Source organism: Canis lupus, chromosome X (assembly GCF_048164855.1).
Source record: "Canis lupus baileyi chromosome X, mCanLup2.hap1, whole genome shotgun sequence".
NCBI lineage: Eukaryota > Metazoa > Chordata > Mammalia > Carnivora > Canidae > Canis > Canis lupus.
The window spans coordinates 91,861,072-91,888,503 of record NC_132876.1 but is presented as its reverse complement, the minus strand read 5'-3'; the positions used below and the strand labels follow the sequence as shown (position 1 = coordinate 91,888,503).

Sequence of the window (27,432 nt, the reverse complement as noted above, 5' to 3'; positions counted from 1 at the left end):
AGAATAGCAGGTTGGCGTAAGTGCTATGATGAAGCAAAAGCAGGGTGATGTGTGGGTGGGGTGGGGGTTACTGTAGTTAGGGTGGTCAGGAAGGGCCTCTCTGAGGAGATGACATTTGGGAACTGACTGAAAAGACAGAAGCAGGTATGCAAACCTGTGGGGAAAGCATTGCAGACAGAAGGAACTGCTGGCACAAAAGCTTAAGGCAAGACCAAGTTTCATGTATTCAGGAACAGAAGGATAGAAAGCAATGTTTAAAATTTGCAAGTAAACATATTTTAGATCTTCAAAGAATGAAAAAAAAAATACCCTCACAAGTTGGTCCTGTTTCAGCCATCAAAAGAAAGGTAAATCAGACCAAGAAGTACCTTAATATGCCATCAAAATAAAATGTACTGCTCTTTATATTCTTTTTTTAAAGATTTTATTTATTCCTGAGAGAGAGAGAGAGAGAGAGAGAGAGAGAGAGGCAGAGACACAGGCAGAGGGAGAAGCAGGCTCCATGAGGGGAGCCTGATGTGGGACTTGACCCCGGGTCTCAAGGACCAGGCCCTGGGCCGAAGGTGGCGCTAAACCACTAAGCCACCTGGGCTGCCCAGCTCTTTATATTCTTGATTACAAGAATAAAACCTGTCCATTCTTCAAAATACTGTGGGCAAATTCTCCCTAGCTAAGTCTGAGTTCAGTATTGTGTAATCTGAGGGTGCTAATGAGGAATAAGGGAAGCACTGAGACATTGAATGATATTTTGTAAAAGCTGGTGTGTCAGGGTCCCCAAGATCACCCCCAAGTTCAAGAATTCATGAGGAGGGCTCACTCATAGGACATAGCATATGGTTATAGTAATGGCTGAGATCCATTACCAGGAGAAAAAAAAAGATACAAAGCAAAATCAGCAAAGGGAAAAGGTGCATGGTGTCAAGTCTGGGGGAGACCAGGAACAAGCTTCCAAGGGTCCTCTCCCTGTGGAGTCATACAGGACATGCTTAATTACTCCCAGCAATGAGTTGTGTCAACACATGTGAAATGTTGCCTATCAGGGAAGCTTGTTAGAGACTCTGTGCCCAAGATTTTTATTGAGGACTGGTGACATAGCACCCTCACCCTAGCATAAACCAAATTCTAGACTCCCAGAAGGAAGGGAAGTGTTTGGCATAATCCACAGCATTTATACAATTTAGGCAGTGAGCTATCCTTACTATTTCCAGGAATGGTGGAAGCCCTGCAGAAGTTCAAGTTCCCAGATGCCAGCCAAGGGCCAACCCTGGAAGTAGGCCTTTCAAAGACAGTCATCTCAGGACTGCTGTGTTAATTCATTTTATGCACCACTGGGCTCTCATCTCTTCTGGATTTTGCTAAATGTCCTTCACCTAGATACACTCTAACTGGTAAGGGAGTAAATATTGCACCATTAGGAGCACAGCTTCAAGATTTGAACTGTTTCCTTAGTTCAGGGTGGATCCCTGTAGGGCCAAACCCCCAACAGACAGAATCAATCATTGCTCACTTCTCTATTTTGGGAAGTCTCTCTTAGCAATTCTTTTCTACCCCCTAACATATCGGAAGACACACACACAAAATACTTTATTTTTTTCATTTAAATTTGCTTCAAATTTGAGGATGTTTTCAGATTTTGTCAATTCTCTGCTGGGGTTAAGAGTTGGACAGTACATTTTTGCCTTCACTCTGGGCTTGTCCTTTTATTTTTTATAGTTTTTTTTAAAAAAGATTTTATTTGTTTATTCATGAGAGATACACAGAGAGAGAGGCAGAGACACAGGCAGAGGGAGAAGCAGGCTCCATGCAGGGAGCCCCACGTGGGACTCAATCCCGGGTCTCCAGGATCACACCCTGGGCTGCAGGCAGTGCTAAACCGCTGCGCCACCAGGGCTGCCCTGGGCTTGTCCTTTTAGATATGACACCAGAAATGACACCTTAGCATGACTATCACGGATACCTAGGAAGTTTAAAATCGGATGGAACTTCACAACAGCAGTGGGACCTTCTCTCTCCAGATTCAAGGCTTTCTGTGCCTTCCATAATGATAGCTGTTGGTGCCTAATGTTCTGAGTCCACAGCCAAAAGGGGCATAATAGGTTCACACTCATTTTCACTTTCATACAGCACCTTAGTGATATAGCTTCAGGAACCATGTGTATGAAAGGCTCCATGGAAAACCAAACAATGTAACATTGTTCTACTCTAATTACTTTCCCTATAGATGTAATTTGCTTATGGTATTGATTGCTAAAATGTATTCTACTAATATAAAACTAGTAGAAAGGAAAATCAGCATAAACCTCTGTATTTGTTTCTTAGGGCTGTCATACAAATTACCACAAACCTGGTGGCTTAAAACGACAGAGATTATTTATTCGTTCACAGTTCTAGAGGCTAGAAGTCCAAAATCAATGTGTAAGCAAAGCGATGCTTTCTCTGAAGGTTCTGGGTAGAATCCTTCCTTGCCCTGCCTAGCTTCTGATGGCTCTCAGCAATCCTTGGCATTCCTTGGCTTGTAGTTGAATCACTTCAAACTCTGCCTCTCTGTTCACCTGGGCTTCTTCTCTGTATGTCTCTGTGAATCCCCTCCTTTTCTTATGAGGACACCAGTTCTCGGATGTAGGGCCCGCCCTCCTCTAGTATGACATCATCTTAATGAATTACTTCTGCAGAGACCCTATTTCCAAACAAGGTCACATTTTGAGTTTCCAGGTGGCTATAAATTCAGGGTACACTATTCAACTGCCTACACAATCACACATCCACATGCCCCCGCAACAACATGGAAAGGTTTCAAATCATTGTCATTCTGATGGCTCAAACAAGGGAAGTTACAGAGGGATTTGTGGATGAGGCACAGTCCTCAAGAGAAGGAGTGAACACTGTCATATTGAAAGGAATGCTTTTTAAAAAGCTGCAATACTATTATTAAAGGTATTTATGAGGCTATTATGCTGAGTGAAGTAAGTCAATTGGAGAAGGACAATCATTATATGGTTTCACTTAATATGGTGAATATAAGGAATAGTGAAAGGGATTATAGGGGAAAGGAGGGAAAATGAGTGGGAAAAATTAGAGAAGGTGACAAAACATGAGAGACTCCTAACTCTGGGAGATGAACAAGGGGGAGTGGATGGGGAGGCGGGTGGGGGGGATGGGTGACTGGGTGACGGGCACTGAGGGGGGCACTTGACGGGATGAGCACCCGTCACAGGATGATGCCAACATACTATATGTTGGCAAATCAAACTTCAATAAAAAATACAAAGGGGATCCCTGGGTGGCTCAGTGGTTTGGTGCCTGCCTTTGGCCCAGGGCCTGATCCTGGAGTTCTGGGATCGAATCCCGCGTCGGGCTCCCTGCATGGAGCCTGCTTCTCCCTCTGCCTGTTATCTCTGCCTCTCTCTCTCATAAATGAATAAATAAAAAATATATATAAAAAAGGTATTTATGCCAGTGATATTAAGACTGAAAAAAGGCAATCTTTCTTAGGTTTCTTACTGAAATGTTTTAAAATATTGCACCTCATTAGGTACTAAAGGATTGGTATATCTATAGATTGAAAATATGATATCTCCATGAATCTTTACAGAGTTCACCAAAAAGCTAGCAGGCATGGCAGTTGTATGTCCTTGGGTAAATGGTAACAAAACCCAGCCCTTCACAACATGATCAATGACTCTTCATAGTATAGAGGCAGTTTGCCATAGTGTAAACTTCAAGGGCTTTGAAGCAGGGCTGGGCTTCATTTTAAGTCACAACTCATGCCACACTGGCTCTGTGGTTTGGACCAGTTGCTTCCAAGTCTTAGGTTCCACAGCTGTAAAATGGAGGTACAAATACACTTATCTCAATGAGTTACATGAGGATGAATGAGATAATGTTTATAAAGGACAGCCACACGGAATATATTCAGGTAATATTGATGGAACCAAGTTATGGCCTGATTCAATCTCAGGAAAGCTCTGATTAAATTCGAGACATCACTGGGGTCTCCTATTCAGCTTACCGTGACCTACCACTGAGACTCCTATAGCTCACTTTGAAGAGGTCATTCTCAATGCCATTATGCCCTACCCATTTATCCCTGAGGTCCTCAAAACTAGGTACTAATACTTAAATCAAAATAATCCGGCCATTATAGAAGCTTTTGTGAATAAATTGCATGTGGCAATTATTCAACCTCCCTGGATTTCCTCCAACACCAGCCCATTTGAGAGGAGCCCATCTAGGTTTGCTAAAGGTATTATTTTGTTTCCTCATTATTCTTATATTGATAGAACTAAAATTATAACCTGGATAGAGATATCAGAGCACTGGAATATTCTCCCTCCTGGAGGCAGACTCAGTTAATAAGTTTCTTCCCTGACCAATTTACACTGGGGATAAAATATATGTCTCCTCTAAGGCCTTGGCTTGCTTCAATAAAAGGTAAAAATATGAAATATTCATTTTTAAATAATTATAGATTTCTCAGTGGCATTATGCACAACCCAAAATTCCTCCCACTGCTTGACAGTCAGCTATTCAACTGATTGGAGGTGTCACTAATAACAAACTGAAATTTGGGGTGGCACACAGTCTTATTCAAGGCAGGATATGGACAAAAGGAAGACTGTGTGGCAGGATCCCATGAGAATACAAGTTCTGTTTGCCTTTGGCTTTTGCAACACATTTACTGTGTTTCAGTAAGTTTAGGAATAGCTCAACTTCTAACAGTATCAGGATTGCTGTATGATTGACCATCTCACCAATATCCATGTTTGCTCTTAAGATCTGGTCCAGCACATGATTGGTGTTTTCTTTTTTGTTTTGTTGCTTCTTTAGTTTTTCAGGTTTTTTGGTTTTGTTTTGTATCTGTTCACTCAACCACATTGACTCTGCATCAGGCCTTCCTGGGGCCATGGGGGACTTTGCTTATGGTATTTTTTGCTTTGTTTTGCTTTATTTCGTTTTGGCCTTCTGAGTGTTTTAATTAATTCCTAAAATTTTTTTTTGATCTTATACCAAAGGGAAACATGTAAAAGAATAGTAAAAATTCGAGGTCAGAGTGTCTTTATGGGTTATTTAGATCAACCATCTTCTTCATGCCTCCTCCATACCAATTTCTTTAAAATTGTTCTCGAGCTTCCATGAAAATATCCTTTATCAGGGCACTCTACATACTGTGCTATCTTGTTTCATTTTTATGCAGTCTGACGGTTCCTATGAGAGTTTATACAAACTGACTGAGAGTTCTCTTCTTCATTAAATTGAAATTGGTCTTATTATGACTCTTGTCAGTGTTCTTCTGTTCAAACTCATGTATTTTAATATATTTGAAGGCTTCAATTCATTGCAGTTATTATTCCTATTGTTGCTCAAATTATCCCATATTTGGCCAATGTGACCTGTCCTCAAGTTGGCTGCTGGGTCATTTTGACATACCTCTATTAGTCTTTGATAACTCCCTTACTGCTTGATATGGCAAGATGTTCCAGGCTCGTCTTGTACATTTCTTTTCCAAGGCCTAGAATTAGCCATTGCTCTAAGAAGCCCTAGTTCATTCTCAATTACTTTCAAAATCATGTTTGGAAAAAATGTTCTTATTTGAATGATATGAGGGTTTTTTCTCTGGTTATTACAGTAATAGTCCTTTTGGTAGAAAATACTAAAAGAGATGTAAAAAGAGAGAGAGAACCACCAATACTGTCATTTTTCTGAAATAATCAATGTTAACATTTTATCTCCTGAACCATCTTTCCATTTAAAGTCCTATGCCATGCTTCTCTTTTTTGACACAGTAGGAAAAGAGATGATGGGGGTGGGGATGCAGGGAATAGACTACATTTTAAACATTTGGGTAAAATCAAGTTGAATAAATGTTTTAACTTGTGGATTATTTTTTTAAAACCCTAACATTGGCTATTGAACATCCAGAGGAAACTGATATGTGTGAGAAACTTTAACTTTGGGTAATTTGGATATTGCAAAAGCAGTTTTGCTGCCATTGTTGACAGATGCCCAAGATTGTCTACCAAGCTGCAGGAATCCACCAGAAGGCAAACAGAACTTTATATATTCAATGGAAATGAAAAGAGACAAAAATCAAGTCATTATAGAGCTAGAGAAAGTATTTTAACTTGTCAACCTTTCATTTGTACTACATATAACACAGCTTTTACAATATTGAAATCTGGGGTTTTAAATTGATGGAGAACCATAAAAAGCCCAGATTACTGTTAATGGCTCTGTAAGCCCAACTCTAGTTATAGGTTTGTCATTGTTTCCAGTGAAAAGCTGTTTTTTTTTTTTAAAGACCTTTAGTAACCTGGAAGATGAAAAATAAGAATGGTGATTTATTTGTGATTTTTAAAATTTAAATTCAATTTGCCAACATATAGTATAACACCAAGTGTCATCTCATAATGTGCCCTCCTTAGTGTCCGTCACCCATTTACCCCATCCCCCCACCCACCTTCCCTTCTGCAACCCTTTGTTTCCCAGAGTCAGGAGTTTCTCATGGTTTGTCTTCCTCTCTAATTTTTCCCCACTCAATTTGTCCCCTTTCCCTTATGGTCCCTTTCAGTATTTCTTGTATGATTTATAGCAGCTTTAAACATTAAGTAGAAAGCAGCGTCATTGACAAAATATACGAACTAACTAAAGGTCTTTAATATCTTTGTTTCCACAAGTGATTCCAATGTGAAAACAACCTTGGAGCAGTTCCTTTTCCACTTGTATTATTAATTCTATTTCACCTTCAGCTTCTGTGGTGGAAGGATCGAAGTGGCATTTTCTATCAAGCTTTGTTGTACTCCCTTTTGCCCATAGATGCTTTAATGTGCAAGGGGCTTTCTGTACCTAAAGGAATGCACCCTACTTTTTGTACTTTGTTGATAGTCAAAAATATTAATCTTATGAATTTATCAAGCATTTAGCATTCCTTTAAACATAAAATAGCTAACATTCTTTAGTGGTTCTCAAAGTGTGGTCCCCAAACTAGAAGCATAAGCAGTACCTGAGAGTTTGTTAGAAATGCAAAATTCTTCTGGGCCCCAAACCACACCTACTGAATCAGAAACACAGCTGACTATGTTCCAACCAGCCCTCCTGGTGATTCTGATATATGTTCAAGTTTCAGAACAACTGTTTTGAACAGTCACATACTACTTATCCAATAAATCAAATACATATTAAATGAACAAAACAAGTCCCCTCAACCATTTAACCACTGATTGCAAACTTAATCAAATGCTTTTAAACATTTAACTTAATCACAAGCCTAGCATTTTGGATTTCCTTGGATGCTCTAAATATCTTAAAAAGGAAAAGATACATGTAAAATAGCATACTGGTTACAGAGCTGTTTAATATTTTAACAAAACTGGGCACAATGCTATTAATATCATAGATGTTGTTTTACATCCTTATGCCTCCTTTTATTCTTATCCTTATATGGCCCTGGAATTAAAACCTCTATACATTGCTGGCTTGTCAGGAATTCTACAAAAGATTATTTTGATACCTTTTCAGGACCTCGGTCTGTGATTTTATCAGATTGGAAAGAAAAAAAAATCATCTCAGGAGGCTAGGAATGCAGGTTAAGTGGTTTGCCAAACACTCCATTTTGGTTGGGTTTTAGGAACTGGCTACTAAGTTCAAAATAAACTAAATTCAAGCTGCGGGCCAGTAGGCTGAATATCTTTAGCACATCACTTTCATTGTTTATCATGGATCTATATTGGTTTCCTTTGGTGCCTTAACAAATTACTGCAAATTGAGTGACTTAAAACAACACAAATTTCTTATCTTACACTTCTGGAGGTCAGATGTCTAAAATGAGTCCACAGAGTTGTGTTCCTTCTGGAAGCTCCTGGGGAGAATCCAAGTCCTTATGCTTTCTAGCTTTCCTCCATCTTCAAAGCTAGCAGCATAGCTAGCTAGCATCTTCTTTCTGACCTCTTGCCTCTCTCTTATGAGGACCCTTGTATTTACATTGGGCCTATCCCAGGATAATCTGTCTCAAGATCCTTAATTTAATCATATCTACAAAGTTCCTTTTGCCATCGAAGGGAACATAATCACAGGTCCTGGGGATTAGGACATAGGCATTTTTGTGGGGGGCACTTCTCTGGCTACCATAGGATCTTAATTGTAGTTTTTCATATAGATTCTGACTTTTCACAGAAATTAAAAGATAAGGTATTCCTTAAGTTTTATTTTCTTTGTTTTTAAACTCTAGCAGACCTGCTGTAATGTTTTCATGATATATTATCCTGGCCAGTTTGGATATTTTAAAATATATGCCTTTTTTAATGACATTGTTTTGTAAGTAGTCAGGTCATCAGGAAGTTTTATTCCCAGGGAGACAGAAAGGTGAGTCTGAAAATTTTTATTCTTCTTCAGGACAGTTAACTAAGTTATTTTGGAATAAATGGTTATATTGGCATTCTAATTGTAAATTGTATATGGTAACTGATGCTAGTTAACTGCTGGACTCTTCTACTTTACTTTATATAAAACCACAAATGCTGATGGCATGTGTTCATTTACGTTACAGTTTCTACCATTTCTAGGAGTTTGGCTTATAAGTTAATGTAATTTTTTATGATTTACACACATTAAAAATGGTATGAATCTATGCTTTATAAACAGAAATATACTTAATAACCCACAACATATCCATCTGTATATATACACTTATTTATAAACACTTTCTTACTTAAGCAAAGAAATTTAAATGTACATGGTAACAGTCATTCTTTATTGACACTATAATTATACTTTCATACATTTTTCTTTGTATTGATTTTGTCCTTATTGGCGTGATAGACTTTTACAAGTACTTGTTTTATTTGATGATTTTCATTACTATAAGTGATCACAACTGGACAAATGGGAGCTTCTTTAAGTTGATTTTTTTCCTTCTAGCACTGCCTCTGCCATTTAAAAATTGCTTTTGCTTCCTGGAAACAACAGGGAATACTGATTTGTCTAGCCCAAGGACATGTTATTAACTATCCTATAATAGCTTCTGGTTCCCCCCCTTTTTAAAATAGAACAATATTAAGACCAAATTCTGGGCACTAGGGGTACTTACAAGTGTTGAAGGGGAAAAGATTATAGCTATTACTGCTGCCATAGGACTGTTCCTGGTAGTTACTAGGCTGAAAGGAAAATATCTATCTTTAAAAAAAAAGATTATTTTTACATACATTAAAATCTTTAAAAAAAAAAAGATTATATAGAGAGAAAGATTCTAAAGCAGATTCCATGCTGAGCACACAGCCTGAGTGGTGTTCAAACTCACAACCCCTAGATCATGACTTGAGCTAAAATCAAGAGCTGTCCACTCAACCAACTGAGCTACTTAGGCACCCCGAAAATACCTTTCATAAGTGTATAATATCTTGTTCTTTCCAGTGTAGCCATATCACTTTGTTAGCTCTTATTTTTCTTATATGATGGGATTTCAGCAACTATGAAGACTTTCCTCCTCTACATTGATCTGTTGCTCCATCCTGCAGCAGAATATCCTACTCTTCCCCCACCTCCTTTCTCTGTTTTTGAGGACAATGGTTCTCAGTCTTGTCTTCATATTGGAATAACTTGGAAAGCTTTAAAAATATCAATGTGAGTCCCCCACCATATCTTCTGCTTTAACTTTCCAAAAGGCAGAATGTGACGTCAGGATTTTTACAGCTCCACAGGTGATCTTAATGGGCAGCCAAGGTCAGAACCTCTGTTCTAGGAGATATTGGGCAACCTCAGTAAAGCAGACCAGGTACTCTCCTATAAGATTATACCATACAGGTTCCAGGGATATCAATTCCACATTATAAATAGGGCAAATAAATGCATCCTTGCCTTTTGGCTGCTTTGCTTTGAGAGCTCTTGGGATTGTTCAAGGTAGGGAATCACAATTGCCCTTTTTCAATCATCTTGAAAAATTCATTTCTATAGGGTAGTGACTTCTCCAATTGCTCCCCTCATGTCTCCCTCTTTCAGTCTCATCTTTCTTCATTCTTTCCTAACCTTGCTATAATTATTCCAAGGTTTGCAAGGCCTTGGTTTTCTCACCTCTGAGGTTAAAATAACATTTACACGTAATACAGACTAAATCTAGCAAAACTCAACAATACATCATAAAGTTCTTGAAATCATAAGAGGTTGAAGGCCCATGGTTCTAGCTCCATAAAATTATTTGAGAAGCTACAATAGAAGTAATATCTGATTTTCCTTCTATGAGATTCTAGAAGGTCAACTGCAGTGATTAATCCAGATTTTTTATCCTATTTGTATACACTTTAGGAGGTGATGCATATTTTAAGAAGCCCTTTCCAATCAAACTCGCCTCTACCTCTCTCTCTGTCATAGGATTTTAGGTATCATAAAATTAACCAATTCTTCTGGAATAGGGAAGTGATTATGGTTATAAACCTTAGTGGGATATCTACTTCCATCTAAGAAACTTCGTCATAATAGAGTTAAAAGCCTGCATTCTATACTATGAAGCACAACTGTATCTGTAAGGGGGAGAGAATTTTTACTAAGATCTTGAAGAAAAGGAAGAAGATTTAAAATTCTTTTAGCATAAAGCTTATGCTTTAGGACAGTGGTTCTTTCTTTTTTATATAAATTTATTTTTTATTGGTGTTCAATTTGCCAACATATAGAATAACACCCAGTGCTCATCCCATCAAGTGCCCCCCTCAGTGCCTGTCACCCAGTCACCCCCACCCCCTGCCCACCTCCCCTTCCACCACCCCTAGTTCGTTTCCCAGAGTTAGGAGTCTTTCATGTTCTGTCTCCCTCTCTGATATTTCCCACTCATTTTTCTCCTTTCCCCTTTATTCCCTTTCACTATTTTTTATATTCCCCAAATGAATGAGACCATATAATGTTTGTCCTTCTCCGACTGACTTATTTCACTCAGCATAATACCCTCCAGTTCCATCCACGTCGAAGCAAATGGTGGGTATTTGTCATTTCTAATGGCTGAGGAATATTCCATTGTATACATAGACCACATCTTCTTTATCCATTCATCTTTCGATGGACACCGAGGCTCCTTCCACAGTTTGGCTATTGTGGACATTGCTGCTAGAAACATCGGGGTGCAGGTGTCCCGGCGTTTCATTGCATCTGTATCTTTGGGGTAAATCCCCAGCAGTGCAATTGTTGGGTCGTAGGGCAGTTCTATTTTTAACTCTCTTAGGAACCTCCACACAGTTTTCCAGAGTGGCTGCACCAATTCACATTCCCACCAACAGTGCAAGAGGGTTCCCCTTTCTCCACATCCTCTCCAACATTTGTAGTTTCCTGCCTTGTTAATTTTCCCCATTCTCACTGGTGTGAGGTGGTATCTCATTGTAGTTCTTAACATTTGTAAGGTTATCTGAATTACCTAGGAAACTTGGTAACAGTACAAAGACCCAGACTCATCTCCTATTTCAGGAGCTTGGGCCTCTGTAGTTTATTATTTCTTCATTTAGTTCTGATACACACTAAAGTTTGGGAACTATTGCCTTACAGCATCAGATGGCTTAAGGGTGACTAGTTATTCTAATGTGGGAGGTCTCAGTGGAGTGGATTATTCATTTCTCAGGATTTGAGATGCCTTTTTCCTTCAATTGAACTAGAAAGCACTCTCTGTCAGAGATTATGGACAAAATCCTGCTTTTGTGGGCTCCCATCTCTTGATAGATATTCGTTGTTGTTGTTTCGGTTTTTTGTTTTGTTTTGTTTTTTGTTTTTGGCCTAGTTAGAGTTCTAAGGAAAGGTTGGATGGTACTTTTAAAAATATGGTGACCTCAATTCTGTCTTTATTAGGAATCTCAAACTTTAACATGCAAATTAATCACCTGGAAACCTTGTTAAAATGCAGATTATGATTCATTGAAATCTAAGTGGCGCCTGTGATTCTGCAGTTTTGTTTGTTTTTGATTCTGCATTTCTAACAAGTTCCCAGATGATGGTGATGCTGTTGATCTGAGGAGTGAGGTGCTAGCTTTGGTTGTCAACCTTAGATGCACATTGGAATCTCCTGGCAAGTTTTTTTTTTAAGATTTTATTTATTTATTCATGAGAGAGAGAGAGAGAGAGAGAGAGAGAGAGAGGTAGAGGGAGAAGCAGGCTCCATGCAGGGAGCCCGATGCGGGACTCGATCCGAGGACTCTGGGATCATGCCCTGAACTGAAGGCAGATGCTCAACCACTGAGCCACCCAGGCGTCCCTCCTGGAAAGTTTTTAAAATATTGATCCCTAAAGGCCTATCCCCAGAGATTCTGTTTTTTTTTTTTTTCTGACAATAATTGATAGAGATTATGGTTTGGGCACCAAGAATTTAAAAACTCTCTAGGTGACTTTTATATGCAGCAAATATTTGAAAACCTATGTCTTAACCATCAAACCCCATGTTTTACAAGAAAAACTAAAATGGCTCTTTCATGCTACAATATACAATGTGCTTAGATTGTTAAGAGCACTGGTTTCCAAATCTTGGCTCCTCCACTGATGCCCTGCTATGGGAAGTTTTCATTAGACATGGTAAAATACGAAACATAAAGACAATATAGTAAATTTCATAATTCAAATTAATTCAATGTAAGAGATCATTCTTTTAGATTAGGTCATTCACACCTCTTTTGGTGTTAAAATGTCCTTTTATTAAATGAAGATATCAACGTATTATATGTGTATAATTGCTTGTTGTTTTATGCCTTTAATTTGCTAAACAAAAAGTTGGGAATCTGATGATCTCCATGTTTTTGGAAATTGGGCTGATCCATGAAATCTGAAAACCTGAGATCAATGGGTATGAGAAATCTATAAAAATTTTTAAAAAAAATCTGAATCTAGAAGATATTGTTATAGGGAAATGGTTTTCAGTGTTTGATTCTCTAATCCCTGGGGGCAAGAAGCTTTTTTAGTGGTCCTTGAATTTTATAAGCACCAGTAATTTTCTACAGTTTGAGGTAAATAACATATTTCAGATATGTAAGAGGGACTCATTTTCCAAATATATGAAAATCTATGAAGACCTTACTGAATATATACTAGCTTTAGTTTTTATACATTTAAAAAATGTCAAATCTTTTTATTCAAGTATAAATTAACATAGTGTTATATTACTTTCAGGTGTATAATATAATGGTTCAATATCCTATACATTTCTCAGTGCTCATCAAGATAAGTGTACTCTTATCCCCTTTATCTATTTCACCCATCCCTCCACCAACCTCCCCTTCTGGAAGCCACTAGTTTGTTCACTAGATTTAAGAGTTTGTTTTATTGTTTGTCTTTTTTCTTTGTTCATTTGTTTTGTTTCTTAAATTCCACATCTAAGTGAAATCATGTGGTATTTGTCTTTCTCTGACTTATTTCACTTAGTATTATACCTTCTAGATGTTATTGCAAACAGCAAGATTTCATTCCTTTTATGGCTGAGTAACATTCCATTGTATATATGTACCACATCTTCTTTATCCATTCATCTATTGGTGGACACTTGGGTTGCTTCCATAATTGGACTATTGTAAATAAAGCTGCAATAAACACAGGGGTGCATATATATTTTTTGAATTAGTGTTTTTACTTTGGGTGAGTACCCAATACTAGAATTACTGGATCATATAGTAATTCTATTTTTAACTTTCTGAGAACTATCCATACTCTTTTCCACAGTAGTTGCACCAAATTGCATTCCTATCAACAGTGCATGAGCATTCTATTTTTTCCATATCCTCACCAACACTTACTATTTCTTGTGTTTTTGTTTTTGATTTTAGCCATTTGGACATGTATAAAGTGATACCTTATTATGGTTTTGATTTGCATTTCCCTAATGATTAGTGATGTTGAGCATCTTTTTCATGTGTCTGTTGGCCATCTGTATGTCTTCTTTGGAAAAATGTCTATTCAGTTCCTCTGCCGATTTTTTAATTGGATTAGTTTTATTGGTGTTGAGTTGCAGTTTCTTTGACATGGTAATAATATCTACTTTTTGACCTCTTACTATGAATAAGGCATTATACTATTCACTTTAAATAGGTAATCTCATGTAATCTTCACAACTCAATAGGATAGCTATTATTATTATGGTTTTACAGATAAAGAAACTAAGTCACAGAGAAATTAAATAACATGTCCAAGGTCACACAACTAGTAAGTTACAGAACCATAATAAGAACCCCAAAGTAGGGATCCCTGGGTGGCACAGCGGTTTGGCGCCTGCCTTTGGCCCAGGGCGCAATCCTGGAGACCCGGAATCGAATCCCACATCGGGCTTCCGGTGCATGGAGCCTGCTTCTCCCTCTGCCTGTGTCTCTGCCTCTCTCTCTCTCTCTCTCTCTCTGTGTGACTATCATAAATAAATAATATAAAAAAATAAAATCTTTAAAAAAAAAGAACCCCAAAGTGGATACTTTATAATCATGACTCTATTTACTCTACTATCATGAGAGGTTTCCAAATTTTTTGTCATGAAAAATAATTCTTTAAAGCTGAAATGGTTAGAAGCCTCTGTTATAAGAAACCAAGATTTTAAACCAAAGACCATCCTTGCTAGTTTTGTAAGGCTAAACGACCCTAAGATCGTGACTTGAGTGGAAACAGAGAGTCAGACACTCAACTCACTGAGCCCCAAGAACATGGACTTTTGACTTAAATTGACTTTGGTTTGAATATGAGTTCCTCCAACCTAATTAACTGTGTGATTTGGGGCAAGTTACTTACCTTGTGACTCAGGTCCTTCAGCTATAAAATGAGAATAATAACATCCGTCTTTCTGTGTGTGTGGTTTCAATTCATGGCCATGATTTGGTTTGTCTTGCCTTTTTGGTGGGTTTTTGAGTTTATGATGTTGAACACTTTCTTTTTTCAGAGATGATGATAGTTATACAGGGTGCAGGGACAAGGACTACATGCCTTCTCAGGCTCAGCCCCTACAGGAGTTTATCATGGGCTGTATCATTCAAGCTCATGGAGAAGCAGACTCTAAAATGGAATTAGACATGCAAGAGATTTATAGGAGGAAACAACTGTGAAAGATGAAAGAGGGAGGAAGCAGGAGTAGGCAGGGAAAGCCTTCAGACCACACTGCAGGTTTGACCGCAGGGAAAGGAGAAGGAGGAGGAAGGAATAGGGTAAAAGGAATCTGAGACTGCAGGACAGCTTTGAGAAAGTCTTGGCCAGGCCAGTGGGGAACCTCAGAGCAAAGACTGCCCATTGGAGCTGTCCCATGTCAGGCAGAATAGCTCAGCTCTGGTGCCCGGGGGGAGTGTGGCCTTAGTAGGAACACTGCAGTATATCCCAAAAGTGCAGCTGCTGGGGTTGTCTGCTAATGGGACTCCTCCCAGAAGGTTCTCTCTTGTGTGGCAATCTGTGTGTGCACCTTCAAGTCTCTTGCACTGGCACTTTCAATTTTACATTGAAAATGTATGTGTGTGGGATGATGTAAAAGAAAATTAGCCACATACTAGATCATTAATTTTTCTTGGTATACCTGGTTTTTGGTCTTGTCCCTTTTAACTTTACCAACTGTCCCTTGTCAATTATAATTCATCATCATAACTTGTTAGGCCCACAACTGATTTCTTATCTCTGTAAAAAATAGTAAAATCAGTGGTCACTGGATAAGATTTGTGGAACAACATCTGGCTTCTATAATGACTGCATGCTTAATATTAGCTTTTAAATCTGTCATGTTGATAGGTAGCTGTAACTTGGTAAAAATTCTAATTTGTTAGCATTTCTTATTCCTGTTTAAGATCATGTATTTAAAAAGGAATTATTAAGCATAATTAACTTAGATTATCATTTCTTGGTTTCCTGCAGTGTGTTGTCTAGCATGACAGATGCAGTGCTGGCTCGAGTGTATAAACAATCAGATCTGGATATCTTGGCTAAAGAAGCATCCATCCCAATCATCAATGGGCTATCAGATTCGTACCATCCTATCCAGATCTTGGCTGATTACCTCACGCTCCAGGTTGGCTTATTTCTTTGCCTTACACAAGACCAAAATCAACAAATTGTTCCCAACTAGCTCTAAATGGAACCGTTAAATCATGGTGTTTTGTTTTCAAATATCATCTTGGCAAAGAATTATAGCATATGTGTGAATACTATATCTCAAAGGAAATCAGGGCATTGTTAAGAATAGATCATTATATCCTTCTGTTCTCAACTTAATTCCCAACCTCTTTTAATCACTCTCCCTCTCATGCCCTCTTCTCTCAATCACTTTGCTTTTTTGGTGACATATTTAACACAATGGATGAATAGAGAATGCTGGGGCCTATAGAATAGAAAAGCTTTATGTAATCCTACATACATCTGGCTCTGTGGCTTGAGAGTGAAGACTGGTGGAGTAGGTTTTGAATATTCAAAATGGTCAACTACTAAATCACTTTCTGAGGAGGCCATTTTCTATCATTTTAATAAACTGTTTGAGACTGGAGTTAAGAACATAGAATTTATAGAATTGAGGCAAATGTAGCCGTGCCCCCTTAAATTAGAAATGTGAAAAACTTTGAAAGATACATCTCATTTGTTTTGCCACAGCCAATCTACCTGGTGTTGCCACTGGGAATCCTGAAAATCATGGTTTCTGTGTCAGTGGATTATTCTGAGGAAACAGGGAAAACTGGATAGGTCCATATTCTTCCTTATTTGAAAAAGCCACACTCGTATGAATGTGAAGTTAAACTTAAAATGAAACTCTTTGGTGATGAGGATAAGATTCATGCAGAGAACATGATACAATAATTTAGATACCAAGTGGCTGCTTGCAGGTATGGCTTTACATATATGCCAGATAATTTAATTCTTCCCCCTGGGGCTTCATCATTACTAGATTTCAAATTCATTGAAGGACAACAAAATGTCCTATTCATCATATTGTCCCCTGAAGGACCTGGTACAATGCCTTCATATAGAAGATACTCAAAGTCAGAGTTGTATGAATAATAGCAGCTTATTAGAACATGGAATCTAAATCAGATGGACTTGGATTTAAATCCTAGGTTCACCATGTAGTAGTTCTGTGATCTCAAAGTTGCTTAACCTTTCTCTTTTTAAAATATTATCTTTATGAATAGATAACATATGAAACCTACAGATACTTCAAGAAACAGAAAACAAACAGCTTTGGGCCCATTACATAGTTCTGTCAAATCTTACTTTAGAATTTTTTGTTGTTTTTAAGTAAAATATTACAAATAGAGTTGAAGCCTATTGTATAACTCTCCCTGATCCCATTTCCTTTCATCTCATAAAGAAATCATTATCCTGATGTTTATATTTATAATTCCCAGGCATGTATTTATACTTACCTACACATGCCTATATCCCTAAACAACAAAGAATATTAATGGGCATGTTTTTTAACTTTATATACATGTGAACATAGCACCATGTTCCACTGTTACAGATGCATTGCGCTTCCCCATTCTAATACAAATGAATGTAAGCTCCATAAAAGCAGTAATTTTTTTTTTTTTGGTCTCCTTTCTTCATTGTTCTATCACCACGGCCAAGGAAAGCCTCTGGACATTGATGGCACTCAATTTGTTGAATGAATGAATGAATACAACAAAGATTCAGATTTTAAATGTATGAAAATATGAGTGTCTGTATGAGTTCATACGATGTCATAGTTTAAGATATTAAGTCATTTTGATATTTTTTGTGATTACACATTCATGTTATTGAATTGCTCTGTAAAATGCAAAAAAAGAAACCTAGTAGCTTATTCATTTCAACAAAGCATTAAAAATGAGGTGAGGACTGTTTCCTTTATTTTATCCCTAACAATTGTTTCACGTGAGTAGATTTCCTCTTGGATGCAATCTCCTCCTCCCTTGTCTTTTAGGAACACTATGGCTCTCTGAAAGGCCTTACCCTCAGCTGGATTGGGGATGGGAACAACATTCTGCATTCCATCATGATGAGTGCTGCAAAATTCGGGATGCATCTTCAGGCAGCTACTCCAAAGGTAGGGGAACTTCCTGCCCTGAAACTAAGCCCCTCTTAAATCATCCCAGTTGCAACCACCCAGTGAGAACAAACCTCTTTTCCATTCAAGGAAAGCACAGGTGAGACCACAAAATTTAGGCTATGTTACTGACCTTACTATCACAGTTATGTGGCCTCTTGAGTGCCCAATTTCCCATCTATATGATAAGAGATAGTCTTGGCTAATGCCTTTTCATCCATTAGTCTTTCTTAAAAACCTCCCTGAATTATCCCTTTGAATGCCCTGAAACCAGCCATTATGATGACTAGCATCTTTGTGCTACCACAAAAACTGAAGAAAGCAGTGAAATGCAGACAGCATAGAATTCCCAAGGCATGGAAAGAATCTTATCATTTTTCTAATACTGCAATTTAGTAGGAAAATGTCAATCTAATGTGAAGGTCACAGTGAAGGCATCTCTATCAGCTTAATATTTCAAACTCAATTCCAGGGGGCCCTTCAGCATTTTAAAACTGAGTCCCATATGGCTGTGAAAATGCTCCCCAATATACTTCTTACCTTGCTGCTAATCTCACACAAAATGTACAGGAAGCACGACTTCTTTCATAGATCCAAAGTAACCCTTTTGATATGTAAGAAGCTGGCAATGGTTGTTGCCTCTGAGAAGGGGAACTGGGAGGTTCAAGAGCAAAGATAGGAGGGAGATTTTATTTTCATGGTATATTCTTTTATGTGGTTTGAATTTCTTAACATGTTAATGTTTTACCTATATAATGACAGAAATCCATAAATAAATACACTCAAATAAAAAAGTATAGATGCCCCTAGAAGAAGCCCTATGTTAAGATACCCTTAGCCTTATATAAAATGAATAGGCCTTTTAGAGGACAAAAATTAACCCTACAGGAGACTCATATACAAACCAGTCCTAAAGGATTCCCACAGAACCTTTTAGATACTCTGTTGCTATGGAGTATTTTCCCCACTATGTTTCTGATTGGCTACTAATATCCAATCAGGAGTCTTTGAAGGGAAAACTCTCCTAAACAGAGACCATTTCAGAAACAAAGTGAAAGATATAGTTCGCCCTCTCATTAAGAAACTATTCACAATTACCATGCAGTAGTGTATTTCTGGCCAGGCATGTGTTTGTTCTTATCTCACTAGTCAGTGCAAGAGTTCACTCTGATGAGCTAAGACATCCAGAGGCTTAAAAATTACTCCCTGCTTCTGCTTCTTGAGTTTGAGATGTTTATTTGCCAATCACCAGGAACATGAATTACACAATGTGGATTAATGGCTGAATTTCTCTAATAGGAAACACCCAAATCCCCAAGACTTTTGTGCACTCTTCACTCCTTCCTACACCAGTTTCTTGGTCCAGGCTCCCCACAAGGGATTTGATGAGGATTAGTGTACAAGTGATTTATTAATGAAGTATTCCTAAGGAAGACCTATAGGAGAATAGGATAAGGACGGAGAAAGGGAAGAATATGAGCAAGAGGGTCATTTATAGTGATCGGCCATCCCAGTTTGCATAAGACTGAGGAATTTCCAGGGACATCCAACTATTGGTGCTAAAGCTGGGAGACTCCTAGGCAAACCAGCATGATTTGGTCACTCTGGTGCCATGTCAGGCACCATCCTACAGAAGGAAGCTTCAGCCCTGATCCCACAGGTGAGCTCAGGAGCAACACTTAGGCCCCATATTTATCTCAACCTGAGGCAAGGAAGGTGGGCTTTCTTCCTTTTTTTAAGATTTTATTTATTTATGAGAGAGAGAGAGAGAGAAAGCATAAGCAGTAGAAGTGGGAGAGGGAGAAGCAGGCTCCCCGTTGAGCAAGGAGCCCTAAGCAGGGCTCCATCCCAGAACCCTGGGATCATGACCAGAGCTGAAGGCAGATGCTTAACTGACTGAGCCACCTAGGTATACCATCTTTTTAAAAAGAAATCATTTATTTTAGAGAGAGATAGAGCATGAGTGAGGGTGCAAAGAGAGAATCACAAGTGGAGTCTGCCTTGAGCACCAAGCCCGACATGGGACTCGATCCCAGGACCCTGAGATCATGACCTGAGCCCAAACCAAGAGTCAGATGCTTAACCAAGTGAACCACCCAGGTGCTCCAGAAGGTGGGATTTCATCCTTTTAACCAGTCATTGGTCAAGGGCAGCAGGAAAGGCAGCTGGGTAGCCAGAGGGCTGTCTTCTGAGGAAGAGCTGCAAGCACTGATAAAAGCCCACTGAAATGGGGAGAGGGAGCAAAAGCTGTAAAAAGGAATCCCAGGATCTGGGTAGAGCACCAGCATTGTCAGCTGCATTCTGCCAAATTAAAAGAAAACTAAATGCTTTTCCGCAGTGCTCTTGCTGAACCAGTTTGAGTCAGTGAGCCCTACTGCCTTAGTTTGCAAGGGCTGCCGTAACAAATTGCCGCAAACAGGGTGGTTTCAAACAACAGAAATTTATTGTTTACAGTTCTGGAGACTAGAAGTCCAAAATCGAGATGTTGGCAGAGCCACGTGCTCTCTGAAGCCTCTAGGAGAGGATCCTCCTTGTCTCCCCTTACCCCCAGCTTCCTGGGCTTGTGGCTGCATCCCTCCCATTGCTGCATCCATATTCTTGCCCTTATGTCTGTGTTTCTCCGTACAAATGCCCCTCTTTATATGAGGACATCAGTCATGTTCAATTTAGGCCCACCCTAATCCAGTACGACTTCATCTTAACTAAGTTTTACATCTGTGAGGACCCTCCTCAGTAAGATCACATTCTGAGGTTCTGGCCAAGAGGGAATTTTGGGGGGATACTATTCTACCTAATACACTTGCCATAGGAGAAATGGTGGGCACGGACAATAGCACGTATTAGAAGCCATCCTATTATAGTAAACTTTGGGAATCAGAACTCTTACAGCAGATAATTTAATTTTATTCGGTATAAACTGAAATGAAGGGTCAGATCCGATATGTGCTTAAGGCAGTTCTTCTTCACTTTATGGTAAGAGTTCGCACACTGTCACTACAAATCTAGTTTGAAGAAAGGCTCTGTATTAATGCAAACTATGACTGCATTTAGCTTCTACAGAGAAAACATATATTAACAATAACTGATCTCTACTAGAAGATGTTGCTGGAAAGGCTCTATTCTTTTGGAGAAATATAGGATTTAAACATTTTATGGAGTGTCAAAGATGTCTTATTAACACCAAAGGGAAAAATTTGAATCTTACAAAGTAATTTCAAAGTTCTTATGCAGAAACTCATTGAAATGATAGAGAGTGCTAAAACTTTCCTGAATCTTGGTGGGAGTAAGAGTTTTAAAAACCCTTTGGGAAAGTGTGATAGTGCAGACGTTGTTCAGTTAATTTATAAGTAGGCCTACTTCTTTCCAAGATAAGGCTACGAGATTTATTGTAAATTTAAGAAGCCCTGAAGTTTCCAAAGCCATAATTAATCTATTTCCCCATTCTTCAACTGAGAATAACTTACATGTTCAAGAAAACATAATTTTCTCCTTGATTGTAAAATTGGTCTATAAACTATTGATGGTAATGATTTTAACATTGTTCTAAGTGAATATTTAGACTGAACAGGGTTTGTTAATCACCTTATCCCTCCAGTTTTAAGATTTATGTAAAAGCCAATGAGTGATTTAGTATTGAAAGCTGAGCTGTGAGTAAAGAATTCTCTTTGTATTCTTAGTCATGGCCTAGTACATGCAAGGTTGGGTAATTTTCTAATTTCCAAACCTTGCTGTTGGTTCTCTAAGTACTTATTGATTCCTTCTGTACGAATGATTATATGTGGGGAGTATAAAATCTGCTCTCTAAAGGGAAGGCTAAATTTTCAGAGCAGGAGGCACACGGGGTAATGGCCAAACCTCTTCATTTATGTTTACGTATGAATGATCACAACAGTAGTTACTAAATTAGCAAAACTTTATTAATTACCTTCTCCAAATCCCAGTAAAGAAGCTCCAGAACTTATGCTGTTTAAAGGTAGTAAAGCTGCTAAAATGTCTACAGCAATCATCAGCAGTGTCATGCATAGTTTCTTTCAAGAATTTTGTAAGGAGAGAAGGAACTACGATAGACAATCATGTGCAAATAGACACAGTTTCAAATGAGTGAGCCTGAACATGCCTGTCACAGGTTGAGATTACTGGGAGTAGACTCCGAGACAGAGTTTGGTGTGCAGGATGTTTATTAGGACATACCCTTGAGATCAACACCTGTGGAAGGGAAGGGAAGGAAGCAGCAGTGGGTAGAGGAAGAAGCTGAGCCGCAATTTGGGCCCAACAACAGCCTTGTCTGACCTTATAGAGACTTCTAGACCTGAGATGTCCATTTAGAGCTGTTCCAAGTTGGGAGGAGGGAATCAAGTTTCCATCCCCTCCTGTCAATCAGTCATTGAATGTAGGTCACCCCAGAAGGGTGTGTGACCTTGGATGAGTCAGCCCTCTGCAGCTGAGGCAGTACCCAAAGAGGACTGATGGCTGAAAGCCATCTTCTGGCAGCACGCCCAGCAGCTGGGGGAATAAGGCCTTTATTCACGAACGAGGGATCTGAGTGGCATATCACAGTATGCACCACAATGCTCTACTGAGAATTTATTTAAAAAACAACTTATAATAAATGCTAAGAATTCAGGAAAATGAGAAGGATGGAGGAAGGTGAGAATAATCGTGGTGTTTGGACTGACAAGACCTCCATATGGAGGGTCTGGAGGTGAGGCTGGACTAGAGGTTTGACAAAAGAGGAGCTGACATGTTCCAATGAACACACCCAGGAGAAAACTGGAGGGGGGGAGTGTTCGAGGGTGAAAGGCTAAGGTGGCAGAAAAGGGCAAGACATGTACAGGGATAACAATAAGATTGGCTCTCCTGCAGCAAGATGTTGAGAAGAATTAAAAGAGACAGAAACAGGGAATGTGGGGAGGGGGAAAGCCTTGATACGGTTAATGAGCTTTGACTTCAGGAACAAGGAGTAACTATTGCAGGCTGCTGTGTACAGAATAGATTGGAGGGTGAAGAGGGAGGCAGCAGGGCTACCTGGGGGGTCTAGAATAACTCAGGGCTGTGAGGGGGCTTTAATGCCCCCATAATATCCCCTCACCCAAAGCTGGAACTAGACTAAGCAAGCTAGACTTCTCTGGTGTACCATTTGTACTCACAAAGACTTCCTACAGGCCTGCTTAACCCTGTGTCCCAGGTACCTTGCTTGCTTCACTTGAGCCCTGGCCCTGCTCTCTCCAAACCATCCCACACAAACAGATTTGACCACAGACAGTGTACTTGCTGCATAAATGCCACTTCAAAGCCCATGCCCCACACTCTGAACACTTGTTGGCGAGTACGGAAGAGAAAGAGGTATGCATGTGGCCTGTTAGTATTTAGCTGGGATGCTCAGGGAAGGTTCCGCTGAAGAGGAAACCCTTGTGCCAAGACCCAAAAACATTATCCACAGGAAGTGAGTGGAGAAAAGTATTCCAGACAAAAAAGCATCAAAGGGATGCCTCGGTGGTTCAGTGGTTGAGTGTCTGCCTTTGGCTCAGGTCCTGATTCCAGGGTCCTGGGATCGAGTCCCACATTGGGCTCCCCATTGGGAGCCTGTTTCTCCCTCTGCCTATGTCTCTGCCTTTCTCTGTGTGTCTCTCATGAATAAAAACTTTTTTTTAAAAAAGCATTAAAAACACAAACCCCACACAGCTCATGGGAAGGCAGAGACAAAACTGCATCAGCTCATAGAATTATGTATATAATCCTCTTAGGCTATTAGACGAACAAGAAGAGGCACTACCAGGAGCTGGAAAGCACTATGCCCTGTTTATGTTGAGAATTAAAGAGGTCAAGGATAATAAGAGAAAGATGGGGCAGCTGGGTACCTTTTTGAATACCCAAAAGCACTGTTATAGTTTGGAATTCTAGATGTAAATATTGTATTCTACTGAAGGCGGCTGACCTACAACTTGAGGCAGAAAAGGAAAGGACAATGAGAATACTGTTGAAAGGAAATTAATACAGATATAAGACAGCCTAATACAATACAATTGCCTAAATAACAGTTGAATTCTTTCCCCTGCAGGGTTATGAGCCAGATCCCAGTGTAACCAAGTTGGCAGAGCAGTATGCCAAGGAGGTATGCTCCTTATACGTAAAGTTAGAATTGCCTTTCTCTGTCCCGTGAAGTTGTTTAACTGGCATGCTTATGTATGCTAGAATGGCACCAAGCTGTCGCTGACGAATGATCCATTGGAAGCGGCTCGTGGAGGCAATGTATTAATTACAGACACGTGGATAAGCATGGGACAAGAAGAGGAGAAGAAAAAGCGGCTCCAGGCTTTCCAAGGTTACCAGGTTACAATGAAGGTACAAATTCATGTCTCTCTGAAGGTTCATTAATTCCATTCATAAAGGGCCCTACCATCTAATCACTCGTTTGCTTTGGGGAGAGCAGACTGTCCTTTTTGTTCCCTATAAAGGACTCGTTGACTGCATCCTCCAGGGATTTCTCTCCTCCTGAAGCTTAGCTATGTCCTTTGGAAAGATACTTTTGTCCTGGATGCAGGAATTTGCAACCCAGGCAGAAAAGAGAAGCAAGCTTTTCCCTCTCACAGCAATGGAGGCAAGGAGGCATGGGAATGCTTTGCTCCATGCGTGTCTAGAGACACTATTACTTCTGTTGCATGCAGTTTCATCTGATTTCTCCTTTAAGAAAAGCTGCATAAGTATGTTCTTCAGGCCAGTCCTTGCCTCTAGTTGTTAAGGACTCTCAAGTCCAGTTTAGCTTTGCTTACTACTTCCAGGGCATTCCTAGGGGAATCCCATCTAACCTGATGCCTTTCATTAAAATCCAAAGCAATGCTTCTCAGTATTGAACATGCCTCCAAATTGCCTGGAGCTGTTAATACATGGCTGGCAGAACCCCACTTCCCTTAGAGTTCTGAAATAGTAGGACAGGAGAGGGACCCAATAACTGGCATTTTTACCAAGTTCCCAGGTGAGGCAATATTGCTGCTCCAGGGTCACACTTTGAGAACTGCTGTTCTGGAGGAATACTCTACCAGACAAGTGCACATTGGGATTTTGTCAGCAGAGCAGCTTGTCTGTTTTGGTGGAGAAAGGGACTGAACAATTACAATAGATATTTCATTGATAAAGCAATATAAAATACAAGCTCCTTATTTATCCATGTCAACAGAATGAACTTTGAAAAATAAAAAGTGAAAAAGTCTTTCCTTCATCCCTTTAACAGTGATTATTCCCAGAAGTAGCCACTGATCAACAATTTGATGCGTCTCTTTGCAGACCTTTCCTGTGTGTTTATATGTGCCTTCACATATACACACGCAAGTATGGATTTCTCATAAATGGCATATTAGACATATTATTCTGAATTACTTTTTCTACTTAACAAATCTTAGACTTTCTTGTCCACTTATTTGGATATTTTTCATTACTTTTAATGGCTGCATAAAATTCCAAAGTTTTGGTTGGATTGTGATTTATGTTGATAAATTAGGCTGTTTCCAATTATCCCAAATGTAAACCATGCTGCAATGAATATCCTTATACATATCTCTTTGTGCAAGCATGATTGGAGAATAGATCCCTGGAAAAAGAATTTCTGGGTAAAGCGGTATATACTTTAAAAATATGATAAATGCTGCTAAATAGCCATGCAAAAAGAATCGATACTTTATACTCTCTCCACACTCTTTCCATTCTTGTTATTCTCATTTCCTTTTTTTTAAAAGATTTTATTTATTTATTCATGAGAGGCACAGAGAGAAAGGCAAAAATATAGGCAGAGGTAGAAGCAGGCTCCCTGCAGGGAACCTGATGTGGACTTGATCCCAGGACCACAGGATCATGACCTGGGCCAAAGGCAGATGCTCAACCACTGAGCCACCCAAGTGCCCCTTGTTATTCTCATTTCTAATTTAAAAAATCTGTATCTCATGCTTTTTAAATTTTGAATTTCCTTTATTACTAATAAAGCTAAACATCTTTTCATGTTTATTGGGCATTTCTGTGTGTTTTTCTATAAAATGCTATCATATCCTTTACTCATTTCTTTTTTTTTGCCATTATTGGTTATAGGAATTATTTACATATAATGGTTAATCCATTGTTATATATGTGGCAAATATGTTCATGGAGAAATTCTAAATTCCTTGCAGTTTACCTTGTACTTGCCTTGATCAACCATAGGCATTGTTGTGGTGTTGAAACTGCAGGCTTGAAGAACATTCATTTCAGTGATGTGTGACTGGTTCAAATGTTAGTCCTTTCCCATATTACTTTGCCATTATTTTAGAAATTCAGAAGGTTCTGAACCTAGAACAAGTATGGGAAGTAAAACAAAATTGTAGTACAAAGGTAATAATTTTGAAGTAAGAAATTATGAGGGAATGAAGTTTTGAATATGTAAGTGAACAACAGAAATGGATGGAAAATTGTAGCTTTCAGAATTAATAGCTGGAGAAAAAAACTATTAGGACTTTTGCATTAAGAATCCTGTTTAATGCACTCCTCTCTCCGCATGCTCTCTTTCAAAAGTGTTTAAATTAGTGAAGTATGCTTCAACCACAAAAACTATAACTTGGAGATAAGTTCAAAATATAACAATACCATAAGAGCAACTTTTAAAATATATTGGGGTAGGGCAGCCCAGGTGGCTCAGCAGTTTAGCACCGCCTTTGGCCTGGGGCGTGATCTTGGAGACCCGAGATCAAGTCCCACGTCGGGCTCCCTGCGTGGAGCCTGCTTCTTCCTCTGCCTGTGTCTCTGCCTGTCTCTCTCTCTCTCTCTCTCTGTCTCTATGAATAAATAAATAAAAAATATATTGGGGTAAAATAGGTGACTTTTGTTATCAGCCACATATTGTACCACTAGAGCTCTTTACTGAAATGTCCACAATCCTTCTAGACAGAGGACCAGCAACTGAGTCAGTGATTTAGTTTGGAGTGATGATCTCCCAAATCAAACAAAAATGACTATAAAATTCCATAAGTTGAAAGTACCATTTACGTTTCCCTTTGGTGCCTTGAATTTAAACCGCCACTCTGCCTTGTTGTCTCTCCCTTTGCATTTGGTTTCTGACTCCACATCACATGTGTGTTTAAATATTGAAGATGACAAATTTGATAGCCCCATATACTAGTCAAACATTGTCTCATTCCATCTTTTCTTTAGACTGCTAAAGTTGCTGCCTCTGACTGGACATTTTTACACTGCTTGCCCAGAAAGCCAGAAGAAGTGGATGATGAAGTGTTTTATTCTCCACGATCACTAGTGTTCCCAGAGGCTGAAAACAGGAAGTGGACAATCATGGTAAGCAGGCAATGGGGGAATGGAAGCTTAGAATGGGTTCTCTATGTGGCCCTAACTTGGCCATTTATGCCTTTTGGTAAATCATAAACAAGATTATCCATGCACATGACTTGCTCATATGGCATCTATTTTTTCCCAAAAAG

At 39.1% G+C, this 27,432-nt stretch overlaps 2 protein-coding genes across 2 annotated transcripts in view; one reads left to right on the top strand and one right to left on the bottom strand.

Moving 5' to 3' along the window:
• OTC (ornithine transcarbamylase) overlaps window positions 1-27,432 on the top strand; it is a 69,801-nt gene that overhangs the window by 35,177 nt on the left and 7,192 nt on the right. The window contains exons 5-9 of the mRNA XM_072815158.1: window positions 15,820-15,973; window positions 17,858-17,980; window positions 24,039-24,092; window positions 24,173-24,322; window positions 27,152-27,289. Coding sequence (XP_072671259.1) covers window positions 15,820-15,973; window positions 17,858-17,980; window positions 24,039-24,092; window positions 24,173-24,322; window positions 27,152-27,289 — 619 coding nt within the window. The remainder of the gene's footprint in view (window positions 1-15,819; window positions 15,974-17,857; window positions 17,981-24,038; window positions 24,093-24,172; window positions 24,323-27,151; window positions 27,290-27,432) is intronic.
• Window positions 26,012-27,432, bottom strand: part of LOC140627163 (ferritin light chain-like) — a 145,160-nt gene continuing 143,739 nt past the window's right edge. The window contains exon 4 of the transcript XR_012026043.1: window positions 26,012-26,293. The gene's annotated coding sequence lies outside the window, so the exon portion shown is untranslated. The remainder of the gene's footprint in view (window positions 26,294-27,432) is intronic.